Raw genomic sequence first — 15,989 nt, 5'->3', positions numbered from 1 at the left:
TTGGAAAGTATGAACCATGAATAACAATAACATTATGTATATATCTATCAATAGATCTTGAAAGTTCCTTATTTTAAAACAAAGTTCTATTATTTCTTCAATATTCGAACATCTTGTTAAAACCAGAGCTCATTAGACATTATGTTGACAAGCCTAACAATCTGAATTTATACATCACTGTAAATGCATGAAGTAATTTACAGGAATATAAAATTGCAAAATTTGACAAAATTGGAACTGATAATCAAATCGGACCATTAGTTGCATTGCTTTACAGGTAGAAATGAGGACCCTGAAAGACATCTGGGTACAATTGAAAAGATAGCCAAGGACAGGCAGAAATGGAGGACATTCATTGCTGCCCTAAAGACCAGCAGCATACCAGGCGGTAACTAAATTACAATGCCAGCAATTACTGATCGGGGTTCAGTTCTCACCACTGCATGTAAGAAGTTTGTATATTCTCCTTGTGATTGTGTTGTTTCCTCTGGGTGCTCCAGTGTCCTCCCACATTCCATAGTTGTAGTTATGGGCATTCTATGTTGGTGCTGGAAGTATGGTGACACTTGCAGACACAATCCTCGCTGATCTGATTTGATGCAAATGGCACATTTCACTTCATGTTTCCATGTACATGTGACAAGTAAAGCTTATCTTAATCTTATACTGAGCAGAAATGAGCAGGGAGTGAAGATACCTTTGTCAGTAACGGATAAAAGGCAAAAAAAAAATACAGTGGTTTCTGGAAGGAATCCAGAAGAGTTGATGTCAGATGAGAGTGAAGCCATTGAAGAAATTCTTCTGCCTAAGACTTGGTTTGTCAGAGTAGCAATACCTGTACGTGAATTCTGTCTTCCTCTGGTGGAAAATGGAGCGGTGCATTAGAGGAGGATACCAAGATCACTGTGCCAGAGACTGAGAAGCTATAAGATTATCTTGCATCTTTTTCGCAGTCGGCATAGGATGTTATTTGTGGTTTTGACTAAGTCCACTGATGAGGGGAAGTGTGATGGGTGGAGGGATCTGAATAAGCACTTGCAAGTTACAGGAGTTGCAGTGACTGATTATGTCACCTCCAAGGGGAGTGTAACTACACAAGAACATTAATCATCTTCATCAAGTATTTTTACCGCATAGTAGAAGAGATTCTCCATTACAGCTCTGTGACTCTGTAACTATTCTATCTGAAACTCATCTTACGAGTCCTCCCACCCCCAGACAGAATGCCTCAAATCTGACCACTCATGTTTCGGGGTCCGGCGGCCTACTGGCTCTCTTGCAACATTGAAAGTGTGGTGTTGGATGGAAGTTTTCGTATGAATACTTCCTACATACGCTGCTATTGCTGCAGGAGAAATGGTCCCTCAATACCCCAGAGCAGCAGGCCATTGGCAGGAAGAAGTCTCGGATATAAAAAAGCAGTATTTTTTCACAGTTTGAGTGCCTTGCATTTTATATACCCAGTGTGAAAAGCGAGGATGTGAATGTCAGAACACCAGTGACAGCTGTCAGGTACACCCTTCATTAGAGCTCATTTCTTTGATATCTTCCATCCATCCCCTGTCAACACATGATCTATGTACTTTGTCAATATTTAGCACATTACTGTAAACAAATACTGTCTTTATCCAAATAATAGGTTACAGAATGGGGTATTTTTGTGCAGCTTTTATTTTTGTACAGTTGCTCAAGGAATGTTTCACTGCAGAAATTCATGCTGGAACCCTTTTTGAGCCAGTGCTCTGCATTATTTATTTATTTACTTTTTACTTATTCATTGACAGGATGTGGACAGTATTGACAAGGCCAGCTTGGCCTGCCTAATTGCCCTTGAACTGAGCAGCTTGCTGGGACGCTTCAGAAGGTCGTTAAAAGTCAACCAATTATATATCCTTCCCTAGGTAGACTGCCAGACTAATAGAATTAGTTAAAGCAAAATTATCTTGTACAATCACCTACATAAAATAGGGAAGATGTAGAAATAGTTCAGTTTTGTGCTTTTATGAAGCACGTGGACAAGAGAAATCCTGGCGATAATATATCAAAATAGGGAGATAGGGATATATGCTATGAGTGAGCCAAAGTGCTTGGTATGATCTTCTGAAAGTCACTGCAGAGGCAAAAATGATTTCCATTCCCACACTGACATGTCTGTCCATTGCCTCATTTACTGCCAAGATGAGGCCAAATTCAGGTTGGAGGAGCAACACCACATATTCCATTTGGGAATTCTCCAACCTGATAGTTGAAAACTGATATCTCTAATTTCCAGTAATCTCTTCCCCTCTGCCTTCCTTTTTGTCCCTCGCCCTCACCTACATTCTGGTTGCACCTGCACCCCTCTTCTCCTGCCCCTACCTCCTCTGATTTCCCACCTCCTTCCTTTTATTCATGGTCCACTGCCATTTCCTATCAGATTCCTTCTTCAGCTCCTAGCTTCTCACATCATCCACTGCCCCCTGCCCCCACCCACCCCTGCGTCTGGTCTCACCCATCACCTGCCAGCTAGTAATTCTTTGTTTGCCTTGATCTAGATTTCCAGCATCTGCTGAACATTCTTTAAAATATTCTAAATTCAGTCTGCTCCTACAGTGTGGATATTAAAGGCTGTAATTCCAAGCCTACTTTCCTGTGTTTGTTGATTATATTATCAGTGTTTTACTTGTCAACATCTTCATTATTTGCATCTTGTCTTATTAAGAATGAATCAACGGATTTGATTTTACTTGTGTTTTTAAATCAGGCTATCAGTTTCATTCGGCAAAGCCGTACTATTAGACTTCTGCAGAGTGTGCCATTCACAAAACATACCACCCAAATCCAAAACATCTACCATCAAAAAGAACAAGGACAGTAGGTGCAAGGGAACAGCAGATTCTCTGTAAGTTGGCTGCCACCCCATTTTGGAAATATACTAGCTGTCCTTCCTCGTTACTTGGTTTAAATCAGGAACTCTCTGTCCTGCAGCAGTGTGGGAGTGACTTTGCTTCTGAGTATCGCAGCTGTCCAAGAACACAGCTCATCGTCACCTCCTCAAAGAATAAACACTGATCTTGCTGGCAACGTCCAGATTCTGGAAAAAGAAATGAGAAGCAAAATCTTTGTAGGGAATTGCAAGGGGGATTACGCAGGTTGTACTTTTTGGCAAAGCAAAGTTGGGGAAGAATTCGAGAACTTTTCTCCAATTATATACTTTCCACACATGGGGAGGATACCTGCCAATCTTGTGTCACCTTCTAAAGCAGAAAATAGCTTGGCATTTAAAATTATATCACTACATTGATTGAACTATAGAGAAATTAATAAACTCCATTCAGTAATGAAATAAACACGAAAATGTTTAATTAAGCTTTTTAATACTGTACTCCTGTAGTTTATCATATAAGCAATGAAATAATAAAAGACACATCAAAATGCAAAGTTTTAAGCAATTTAACAGAATAACAAGTTTTCTTTAAGATACAATATTTGTAAGTTTTATCTGACCTTTTTTTGATAAAAAGGAAAACAACTGTAAAATCATTAACAGCAGAACGCAGCATCAAGTTTACATTCACTATGTACACACGAGGATAATTGTGTAATCGTTCCACTGTGAATAGAATGCCTATAAAAGGTATTCAGCCCCCTTGGAAGTTTTCATGTTTTATTGTTTTACAACATTGAATCACAGTGGATTTACTTGGGCTTTTTTTTACACTGATCAACAGAACAGGCTCTTTTGTGTCTAAGTGAAAATAGATCTCTACAAAATGATCTAAATTAAATACAAATATAAAACACAAAATAACTGATTGCACCAGTATTCACCCCACTTAATATGACACACCAAAGCATCACTGGTGCAGCTAATTGGTTTTAGAAGTCACATAATTAGTTAAATTGAGATCATCTGTTTGCAGTCAAGGTGTTTCAATTGATCATAGTAAAAATACAGCTATATCTGGAAGGTCCAACTGCTGGTGAGTCAGTATCCTGGCAAAAACTACACCGTGAAGACAAAAGAACACGCCAAGCAATTCTGTGGAAAGGTTATTGAAAAGCACAAGTCAAGAGATGGATACAAGAAAATTTCCAAGGCACTGAATATCCCTTGGTGTACAGTTAAGTCAATTATCAAGAAATGGAAAGTATATGACATAGCTGTAAGTCTGCCTAGATTAGGTTGTCCTCAAAAACTGAGCAACTATGTAAGAAGGGGACTACTGAGGGAGGCCACCAAGAGACCTATGACAACTCATGTGGAGTTACAAGCTTCAATGGCTGAGATGGGAGAGACTGGGCGCACAACGGTCACCTGGGTGCTTTATGGGAGAGTAGCAAAGAGAAAGCTACTGTTGGAAAAAAACTCACATGAAATCTTGGCTAGAGTTTGCCAGAAAGCATGTGGATGACTCTGAAGTCAGAGGAAGAGGTTTCTATGGTCAGATGAAACCAAAATTGAGCTTTTTGGCCATCTGACTAAATGCTACATTTTAGTGTAAGCCAAACAGCTCGCATCATCAAAAATACACCATCCCTACTGTGAAGCATGGTGACTGCATCATGCTGTGGGGATGCTTCACTGCAGCAGGCCCTGGAAAACTTGTGAAGGTAGAGGGCAAAATGAATGTGGGGAAATCCTGGAGGAAAACCTGATGCGGTTTGCAAGAGAACTGTGACTTAGGAGAAGATTTGTTTTCCATCAACACAATGACCCCCAAGTATAAAGCCAAAGCTACACAGGACTGGCTTAAAAACAACAAAGTTAATGTCCTGGAGTGGCCAAGTCAGAATCCAGACCTCAATCCAATTGAGAATTTGTGGCTGGACTTTGAAAAGGACTGTTCAGTCACAATCCCCATGTAATCTGACAGAACTTGTGTAGTTTTGTAATTTGCAGTGTCCAGATGTGCAAAGCTGATAGAGATCTATCCACACAGACTCAAGTCTGCAATTGCTGCCAAAGGTACATCTACTAAATACTGACTTGAAGGGGGTGAGTAATTAGCAATCACTTATCTTGAGTTTAATGACTGTAATAAACTTAGACCAAATTGTAGAAATTTGATTTCACTTTGATTTGAAAGAGACTTTTCTGTTGATCAGTGTCAAAAAAGCCAAATTAAATCCACTGTAATTCAATGTAAAACAATAAAATAGGAAAAGTCCTGGGGGGGGGGGTGTATTATTTTAATAGGGACTGTGACATAAAGCTTGACTAGATGGTCATATGGGTTGGATGAGGGATGTTGTGCTGTAAGATCAATAATGTGGCCCATTCAATGTACTGGGTGTGTAAATTAATAAATAGCCTATTTTCTACTGGATACCATTCAATGGATGGTAGCCCTGAGAGACTATATTAGGCTTTCATTTTAGGTTAGTGTGAGGCACAATAACATATTCCAATGGGTGCAACATGAAACATAATGAATTTCTTACATATTTTGACACAAGTGATCCTGGCACAGCACACAAAACATCAAACAAGTCTTGGATTTCTCAATGATGAGTTCTGACAATTCTGATTCAGGCAAGTGATAATTAACTGCATCTTAAAATCTCTTCACAAGTTCTAAGTAACAAGGGAGTCAGGGAGAGAATTATATGGACAAGAGTTGTACTTAGTCCTCTGTACCAGCACAGAGGACCAAGGTTTAAACCGGGATCTGGCTTAAATTCTTGTGGTGTTGCTTGTCAGCATGATTTACAGCTACCATATTAAATTCATTGAAAGCTATCCAGCATTTTATGTGTCTACTGTTAACAATTTTTGAACATTCTCAGGTAGAATATGCTTGTTTTGCCACTGTATGTTGTGTTACAAGTGACTATAAAGAAAAATTGTCCTGGTTTACAGAATTACATCCATCATCAAGCTGCTGAAAATAAAACTCAGCCATGCATAAGTGAAAATGTAATTGAATTAAACTTAAGTGCTGCTGTATCACATATAATAACCAAAGCTGGCCATTCTGTCTGGTGAATTGTGTTTGAAGTAACTCACTGCAGCATTAGAATTGTTATATAATGCAGTGGCTGTAGGGTTTATCTGTGCCTAAACATTAAAAATATATCAAAATAAACTATTCTGAACAGAACTACGGAATACTTCAAGCATGAAAAGTTCTATCCAGTTCAGAGCATTAACATCTTTATTTTATCAAAAGGTTTTGACAAAGAAAGTTATAGATGTCATATTGGGGACTGCAATGTTCGTCAAGTCTTCGAACTAGTATCGCTATATTAAAGCATGTTGTAGGCTTCAGTGCAGAAACAATGTACGTGACAATTATTGACACTGACAAGTAAAATCACTGCCAAAATCTGACCCATTAAAAAAAAAGCCATGATTAATAATGTACTAGCAAAGTCACCCAGCCCTGCTGGAGTCCAATGCAATTCAACCTGAGAATCACAGTGGCAGTACATTCTGTAATGGTGCAGACTAACAAATCAAGCCCTGGAGAAGGTGAGGAAAAACTTCACCACCTATAATTGCACATGCACAAATCATCTGACATTCATTTTCACAATGCACTAGAAGAATCTGCTTATGTAACAGATGTATTTTTGGAAGGCCGTGCTGAGTCTTTCTTTGCAAAAATCAACAAAAAAGAAATCCAAAAGCTACAGAAACATGCAGACTATGATCCCAACAGCTGCACTGGTATCTTTCTGATGGTACACTACAGCAATGACTCAGCCAGAATCTATGGGAAGTCAAAGGAAGATGCATCATTTGCAGTAAGCCCTGTTGTCTCACGCCTGTCCTGTACCACCGCAGTGACATCCATTGTTGGGGTAAGTGGGGCAACATGAAGAAATAAAGACACTACCTTTGTTCAAAAATGGTGGTAAATGACCTCCTTTACTCCACTCAGGGAATCTTGTGCAGTTTCACCATCTGTAATTGGGACAGCCCTATTGTTCTGACCCTGCATGTCTACCTCCAATGAAATAAGATGCCTCAGGGAATTAGCCATTGTCAGCACCTGCCCTATGAAGTGACCTCCTTAAATACCCCTTTAAGAGATTGAGGTCCTGCCCTTTAGGTTAGCAGAAGCGATTTTGTAACAGCTGCTGCAAAGAAAATTTACAGGAACACTGCCAAGATTCAAGAGCCTGAGTTGTAGGGAGAGGCAGAGCAAGTTAGGACCTCATTGGAATGTAGGGGTGACCTTATAGAGGCACATAAAATCTCAAAGGGCCTAGACAGGGTGAATTTGAAAGTTTTTTTTTTCTTGGGGAAAGGGAATGTAAAACTGGGGAGTACTGATTTAAGGTGAGAGGAGAAAGATTTAAAAGGGGCCTGAGGGATAACTTCTTCACACAGAAGATGGTGAGTATATGGATCAAGCTGCCAGAGGAAGTAGTTGTAGTGGGTACAATATCACCATTTAAGAGACATCTGGATAAGCGTACGGATAGGAAAGATTGAGAAGGATTCAAATAAAACAAGAGCAAATGAGACTTCCTTAGGTGGATGTCTTGGTCAGCATGGATGAGTTGGGCTGAAGGGCCTGTTTCTGTTCTGTGTTCCTCTATGACTATAATTGCTGGCTACTTTCCAAAGTTGTCCATTGGATTCTTGCCAGTGGTACTGTAGTTGGCAGTACGACTGAGAGAATCCAGCACAGCACATCCTGAGATAAAGGAATCAGGTATTGGTGCAAAAATATGGAAACAGCTTTATTTGATTGATGTTACTATTGTATTTGTACACTGAATAGGAAAGGTAAAGGCAGAGGTAGATTCCACAATTTTAAAAGTACAGTAACATTTTTTTTGAATGACATTATGGAGAAAAAAAATTGTAACTGCTTAGATCATCTGATAGAACTCAATGGACTAGATTTTAAGAGTGACTAAAATGACTAACAGTCTTTCATTTAATCGTTATTGCTAATAAAACTTATGTTCAGATCACAGTGGTATAAGGAGACTGGGAAAATATTTCTAATTAATGATCCAAAGGTCATTATGGAGTTCCGAAGCTGGTGGCCCTTTCTAGCATAATTAATAGATTGTGGGGAAGATGGACAGGAGGGTAAATTCTACCATTCATCTATTGAGCTTCCTTCATGGAATCTCCTTGCATTGAGCAGCCTACTATTCATCAGCAGAAAGGAGGATGGCTAAATATAAAAACTGGTACTCCAGGGCACAGTGTAATTTTTAGGTTGCCACTGCACCCATTTATAAAAGACAAAGCGCAAATTGATCAGAGACGTTTTGGGGACTACCCGAGGTTGCTCATGAAGCAGCTGAGGAAAGCGTTTCTTTCTCTTGGTGCAGAAGTCGTGACCAGATGTCTCCATCCCGAGCCCGTTCTCGGAGACGGAATCCTACCCTGGTCCACAGCTCAGTCTGGGGACCAGTTGGGTTCCTTTTTATCTGATAATCAGCAAAATACAACTCCCTCAGGACCTGGGGAATGTGGGAGGACTGCAGCTGCCCTTGTGGTCTATATGGTCAGAAATGCACACTAACCTTTTTTTCCCCTACCCAACTCTACAACCAATCAAATTACAGAAAGAAAAGTATAGCGCTCAGTTCAACTACGGTATGTGACATTAAAAAATATCCATCAATCTATCAAGTCAATAATGCTAAAAATTAGTATGTAGAAATATTCAGCCTTGGAGTGCCCTTCCCAGCAACTACTATCCAATATGGTACAATGCAGTTTATTTCCATCTCAGTAATGTCACAGCAACAGAAAAAAATGCATATTTTAGTTTTAAGATCAAACTTCTTGTTTATCCTATCTAACAGTTGTAGTAGAGAAAATATTCACGTTCCAGTTGCCAAAAATCATAACACAATGAAATAACTTTTAAAACAATATTTCAGTAATAAAAATCGCATCAACTCCCAAATCTGTTACCTGTGTCGTTATGCATAATGGATACAAAAGCACAAAGAATCCATGCAAAGTTCCTCCCCAAATTACTATCTTTTCTTGTAAATACTGTTCTTTGATTGTCAGTAAATCTAGGAACACTATACAGTAAAGCACTGTGGAAGTGTCTGCTGCACAAAGATCGCAAGCGTTAAAGAAGGCAGCTCGACACCACCTTTGAAAACCATTAAGGATTGGAATCAAATACAGTTCTTAGTCATGACATCCATGAATAAATTAAAAAATAGTAATAAGCCCAGAAATAAAAATCTAGAGTCCAAAAAAGGACATTAAGCTGAAATTTCAGCTCTGCTTCTTTTTCAATGGTGCTTCAAAACACTCGGTGGATACCAGCATTTTATATTTGTATTACTTATTATCCAATATCCTCTCACGGGGTTATTTCTATGCACGGTACATGTGGAGCACAGTAAATTAGCTTCCGTGGAGCTTGGTATATGTGATTTGGAAATTCCCCAACGTCCACCAGCAAATGATAGATTGGTTGGGAAATGCACCAAAAAATAAAGGCCCATAAATGACATAAAAACAAATCTAACAATATGAAACACAAGCAAAATTGGAAAAGGAGAGAGCAGAGCATCAACAAGGACTATTGCCAGTTTCCTAATCAACAATGTAATATAATGAATCCATTACTGGATTACATTGGAATACATTTCCAATGAATTGTAGATTTTTTTTCAGCTTATATCATTAGTTTATCCAAAATACAAAGAATGCCCATTAAACATTATCTGCATATTATAAACAGTATAAAGTCATATCAATTGTAATTCAATTTTAAGCACTTGCCCAAGTAATATTAAAAGAATGAGATGCAGGGTAATTTTCTGAATGGGTGCTGACACAGTGGAGCCTCACCGCATGCAGCAAAATATGACAGGCGACACTTCATGCTAGCAAAAGTCCCTGTCCCAGTGTGAAAACAGAAAACTTTTTGATGAAGTTGAAGTTACATTAAGGTGTGAGGAGAATTTCAGAACCATTCACGGAACTTAGCAGTAATTATCTGGTCAGCCCTTATGAAACGCAGAGTGACAAAAGATCAGCCTGTTTTTCTGCTGCCATCTTATGCCTCCTCTTTTTGAAAACTGAATGGTAAATTATATAAAGCTAACTCTTCCCTCTTGCCTGTTGGAGATCTTCAATATCGTGAGTGTACATCCCATAGACAAGAAATTTTAACAGGAAACACTTTCTTTGGCTAAGGCACTTTAACATACTGGTCATAGCATAGGACATTCTTCCCTGAATAAGGAAGGAAAACAAACTTCTTGGCATTGGCACCCCCCACACAGTGTCATGTGGCTCAGGCAGCCATACATTCACTGTGCAGTTTTGTTAGGTATATTTTTCATGCTCTCCTTTCCTGTAGGTGAACACCTGAAAGAAAATTGCAATATCAATGCAAATCTGAAGAGTCCCACAAACCCAGAATTGCACTGGGGTCGCATTAATTATGAAGTACGCAGTCTTAAAGACATCGCCCAGGGTCCACAGGAGCACCATATTAACACTGGAAAAAGAAAACAAAAATATTATGTTGCACTAACTCCATGAGATTTATAAATAGCAATACTGTCAAATACTAAAAAGGAGGAACACTTACAGTTTATATACTACTTTTAACAGAGAAGCAAAAGCCTAATACCAACAGTTCAGCAACACCACAATAACTATGTTCACATTGCACTAAAATGGACTTGTTTTTTTTTTGTTTTAATTATGTCCTTTCTTGTAAAAATGTGTATAATTTATGCTTAATTTATGGCTTTCTTATGCTGTTTATGTGCCAGCGATGCTGCTGGAAGTTTTTCACTGCACCTGTGCATACAGATACTTGGGCGTATGACAATAAACTCAACTTTGACTTTGGAAACTTCACAAGATGTACACAGAACGGTAAAGGCCTTAAAGGGTATGCCATTGAAGGAGAAAATATTTCAAGGGGTGACCAAACAATGAGTATTAAGAGTATCTTAAATGAGTAATGGGAATGTGAAGAGACAGATGGATTTTGAAAGAAATTTAGGGCATAGGATCTTCAAGATTGTTTAATATAGTTTCCAGTACACAAATGTAAAGGAGAACAAAATAATTGTTATTTCAGATCCAATGCAGCACAAAAACACACAATAAGATAAAGAACACAATAATTAAAAATAATGCTAAAGTATTAAAACATAAGATAGCTTGTATATGTTAAATGTATGACTGACAAAAAATGATAAAGTAGTGGTGTTGGGGGTTGGTTAGTGGGTGGAGGTTTTGATCAGCCTTACTGCTTGAGGAAATTTACAGTTTTGAGTCATGTGGTTGTGGTGTGGATATTATGTAGCCTCCTCCCTGATGAGAGTTGGAAAGACAGTCTATGAGCGAGGTGGGTGGGATCCTTCATGATGTCACTAGCCCTTTTCTGGCACCTTTCTGTATATATACAGTATATATATCTCCTTGATGGTGGGTGTGCTAGCAATGCATCGGGCAGTTTGTACAGCCTTCTTGTCTGTCTCAGTGCAGGTTCTGTACCATGCAGTGATGTAGAATGTTAGGATGCTCTCTACTGTGCATCTGTAGAAGGTCATGAGTGTTAAAGTGCTTGATAGCAAAGTAACAGTCGGAGAATCAGTGAACCCAAGAATGACTGGGCCACATTCTGCCAGTGGAAAGGTAAGAGTTTTGTTTGCGGTAAGTCTGGATACTTTCCCCTTCCAGCAAAGCCTTCATCCTATAGGAGTCTCATTAATAGGGTGGGATATATGTTCATTTGGAGTGCACTGGAGGAAGTTATAATTTTGGCTCAGATCTTGATGAAGAACACTATTACTTGACTGGTTAAATAGAAACAAGTCAAGTCTTTCTGCATTCCAAATGCGAATCAGCAAAATCTGGCCAATTCAAAGAGACAATGTGTCTCCCCCAACCAAGTAAGCTTGTTCCCCTCTTTCCCATTAACATCAAGAAGTGAGTAGTTTAGAGAAATTACATGAGCTTGATATTTTTGGTTGAACCTGACCAAAACCAATACTTTTTTGAAAAAAAAGTTAGAATAACCTTGCAGTAAATTATATCACAGGAGGCAGAAATTCAATGAGTTATGCTAGGAACAGCTCTTCAAATGAACTAATTGGTTTCATTCCTGACACTCTCCACATGCCCTTTCATTTTCTTGCACTTCCTCTTTATATTTGCTGTTAAAAATGAAACTTAATCTGTTTCAACAACCCTTTCAGGCTATGGATTCCTTGCTGTGTAAAACAATTTCTCTTCAACTCCCCTTTGGTTCCTTTGCCAATTATCTTCAGCTCCCACTGACTGTACATTCTTACTTCTGACACCAGCATTTCTGTGTCTCACCCAGGCACAGACATGCTTATCTCTATTCCCTCAATATTCTCAGATCATATAAATGATAAATATTTGCTCTTCCGTTCCTCTTCTTATCATCAATATGTGTCTAAGCCTCAACTGTGTTTTTCATGACAGAAGTGTTTGAAACCGACTGCATTCTAAAATAAGCAATCACAAGATATATGAAAACACTGGGCTGACCAATATATTAACAGCGATTTGCATTTCATCATCGACAATTTTTAGTACAAGCCGTTGAGGTCCAAAATGTGTGATATAAATTAAACAGCACAACAACCACAAGTTAAAGCTGGGCTGATAGTGCATTTTCACAAGTACTGAGTACTGAGCTCACACAATAACTCTCCAGCAGTATTTTAATGTATCACTTGTTATCATATATTAGAATATCAATAATTTAATAATATTTATTTTGCATTTCTTCAGCTCTTCTTCCGTTGCTGCAGTCTTCATTGAGAAACGCCATGGGCATTCACTGTTGACCTGCTGAGCATTATCAGAATTTCCAGTTTTTGTTTCAAATTTCCATCATTTGCAGTTTCATTGCTTTTAGATCTCTGCACAGCAAATGCAGATATAATTTTAAATTCTTGCCTTCCATTTAAATCCCAACCAGAAATCAATGAGAAAAATGGAAAATAAAATGTTCTGGATTTTGGTTATAATATCAGATGTGAGGTTAGGGTTGGGAAGTGGGAGTACTGGAGGCAAGACCAGTCTGCAACACTGTTTTTTCAAAAAAAAAAACCTTTCAAACTTTGTTTTGATTACTGAGTACATCCCTGCTCTCACTATGCTCCTTTGCCTGAGAGGATAAGTTAAAATTGGAATTGGATCCTGATGGCATTACGGGCATATGTGGAAAAGGGACATGTTGACTTTTGGGCCAACAAAGTGACCCAAGATGAGAAGCTGTCAAAATCTCCCATCCCCAGGGTGGCTTAAAGCTATGAACAAATATCATAACCAGTTGCAGTTTTAACTGTCTGCTTACCTAATGGTGGGAAGTTGTGTGAGTGAGGCGTGCAATAGAGAGAGATGAAGCTGCCTCACACCATGCATTAACAGAGTTACAGGAATGCAGTAATAAGATTAATCCTGACAAAGGGTCTCAGCCCGAAACGTCGACAGTGCTTCTCCTTATAGATGCTGCCTGGCCTGCTGTGTTCCACCAGCATTTTGTGTGTGTTGTTTGAATTTCCAGCATCTGCAGATTTCCTCGTGTTTGCTCATAAAATTAATCATGATTGTTTTTCAAATGAGATAAATTGTGCAAGTACATGAGTGTTGTTAAGTACTGGCAACTACTTGATTGGCTTCCAATGGTGCAAAACAAAATAGACTGTGGAACAAGTAAACCAATTTTAGAAAAAACAGAACATGCAGTAACAGTTAGCCACAGTCTGTGTTTCTGCCTTTGAAATGGCACACAGAAGAGTATAGCACAGAAACAGGCCCTCACTCCTCGATGTCTGCGCCGAATTAAACTACATCTCTTCTGCCTGTTCATGATCCATACCCCTCCACTCTCTGCACATTCTTGTGTCTAACAGCCTCTTATATACCAGTGTCGTTTTGGATTCTACCACCTGTTCTAGGTAACTACACTCTGGGTTTAAAAAAAAACTAGCCCTGACCATCTTCCTCTCAACTTAAATGCATGTCCTATAGTACTCAACATCTCCACACTGGGATAAAGATTCTGACTGTCTTCCCTATTTATGCCCCTCATGCTTTTATAAATCTTCCACATATCCCCTCAGCCGCTGATGCTCCACAGAAAACAATCCTAGTTTGTCCAAGCAACACACAGAAAATTCTGGAAGAACACAGCAGGCAGGCAGCAATGGAAAAGAGTAAACGAACGGTGTTTCCAGCTGAAACCCTTTGTCAGGACAGGTTCAGCTCCTCTTGGTGAATTGTGTTAGTGAGAGTATCACTTTCAGTTCTTTTTCCAGTCCTGTTGAAGGGTCTCCACCTGAAATGTCTACTGTTTATGCTTTTCCATGATGCTGCCTGGCATGACATCTGCAACATGACATTCTTACTCTTGCACTCTATGCCTGACCAAAGAACTGAAGGCAAGCATGCCATATGCTTTCTTTAACACCCTCATGGCCGTTTTAAAGGAGCAATGGACTGGGACTTCGAGCTCTTTGTACGTCAACACTGTTAAGGATCCTGTTTTTTACTGCATACTCTCCCTTTATGCTTAACCTCCTAAAATGCAACACTTGCTGGGATTAAACTCCATCTGCGATTTTTCTCTCCCCATATCTGTACCTGATCTATATTCTGCGACATTCTCAGACAGCCCTCTACACTGCCTACAATTCCATTAATCTTTGCTCTACTTGCAAACTTATTAATGCATCCCTCTACATTTTCATCCGAGCCACAAACAACAGAGGTCATAACACTAATCCCTGCAGAAAAGCTGATCATAGACCCCCCTGTCAGAATAACACCCTTCCACCACCCTATGTCTTCCATAGTCAAACCAATTCTGCATCCAAACTACTTCATCTTTCACTTTCTAGCTTTGTCTCCCACCCCCCACCTTTTTCTGCTGGCATCTTGCACCTTCCTTTGCAGTCCTAAAGAAGGGTTTCAGCCCAAAACATCGACTGTGTACTCACTCCCATATATGCTGCCTGACCTGCTAAGTTCCTCCAGCATTTCGTGTGTGCTACACCAAACTGCTAAGTCAGCATGAATCCTATGAATTGCACAATGGAAACCCAGTATTCATTGTTCCCATCAACATACACTCAATGGGCACTTTATCAGGTAATTCCTGTACCTAATAAACCGGCCACTGAATGTATGCTTGTGGTCTTCTGCTGCTGTAGCCTATCCACTTTATGTGTTGTGCATTCAGATGTGCTCTTTTGCACACCAGTATGGTAATGCATGATTCTTTAAGTTACTGTTGTTTTCTTGTCAGCTTGAACCAGTCTGGACATTCTCCTCTGACCGCTCTCATTAACAAGGCATTTTCGCCGACAGAACTGTTGATCGCTGGATGTTTTGTTTCTCGCACCATTCTCTGTAAACTCTAGAGAATGCTGTACATGAAAATACTAGATCAGCAGTTTCTGAGATACTCAAACCACCCCTCCTGGCACCAACAATCATTTCACAGTCAAAGTCACTTAGACCACATTTCTTCCCCATTCTGAACAACAAATGAACCTCTTGACCATGTCTGCATGCTTTTCTGCTGCCATATGATTGGCCGATTAGCTATTTGCATTAATGAGCACTACACTGACTACTGAGTATATGTCAGCAGTTTAATTCTGTTGCCTTTAGTCAGTTCAGTGTGCTACTCTTCGTACACAATGTTCAGTCATTCATGAGCTTTCCTGCAATGAAACTGGAGGATATGATACTGAAAACTTCTAACAGGCATTGTCAAGAACCCTTAGTAGATCCTTCAATCATTTAAGAACTACAACAGGACATAAAGATGTAAAATGGTGAACAAAGAGTACAATCATAAGTTAGCAATGCATTAATATTTTACTTCTACAAATGTGTAAGTTGAACAAAGCTGAGAAGCACTGGAAAACCTGTATGACTTTACTTGTCACTTGTACATTGCAACATGCAGTGAAATGAGTCATTTGTCTCAAATAAATTAACGAGGATTGTGCTGGGTAGCCTGCAAATGTCGCCTCATTTCCGGTGTCAACATAGCATG

The 15,989-nt window shown here is 39.2% G+C and overlaps 1 protein-coding gene across 3 annotated transcripts in view; it reads right to left on the bottom strand.

The window, feature by feature from the left end:
* Positions 1-3,320: 3,320 nt before the first annotated feature.
* Positions 3,321-15,989, bottom strand: part of LOC140740802 (solute carrier family 66 member 2) — a 98,834-nt gene continuing 86,165 nt past the window's right edge. For all 3 annotated transcript variants that reach the window (XM_073070322.1, XM_073070321.1, XM_073070323.1), the window contains exon 5: positions 3,321-10,427. In XM_073070322.1, coding sequence (XP_072926423.1) covers positions 10,253-10,427 — 175 coding nt within the window. In that variant the 3' untranslated portion in view covers positions 3,321-10,252. The remainder of the gene's footprint in view (positions 10,428-15,989) is intronic.

Source organism: Hemitrygon akajei, chromosome 17 (genome assembly GCF_048418815.1).
Source record: "Hemitrygon akajei chromosome 17, sHemAka1.3, whole genome shotgun sequence".
Classification (NCBI taxonomy): domain Eukaryota; kingdom Metazoa; phylum Chordata; class Chondrichthyes; order Myliobatiformes; family Dasyatidae; genus Hemitrygon; species Hemitrygon akajei.
The sequence above is the reverse complement of the archived record's forward strand: the minus strand, read 5'-3'. Positions and strand labels throughout refer to the sequence as shown.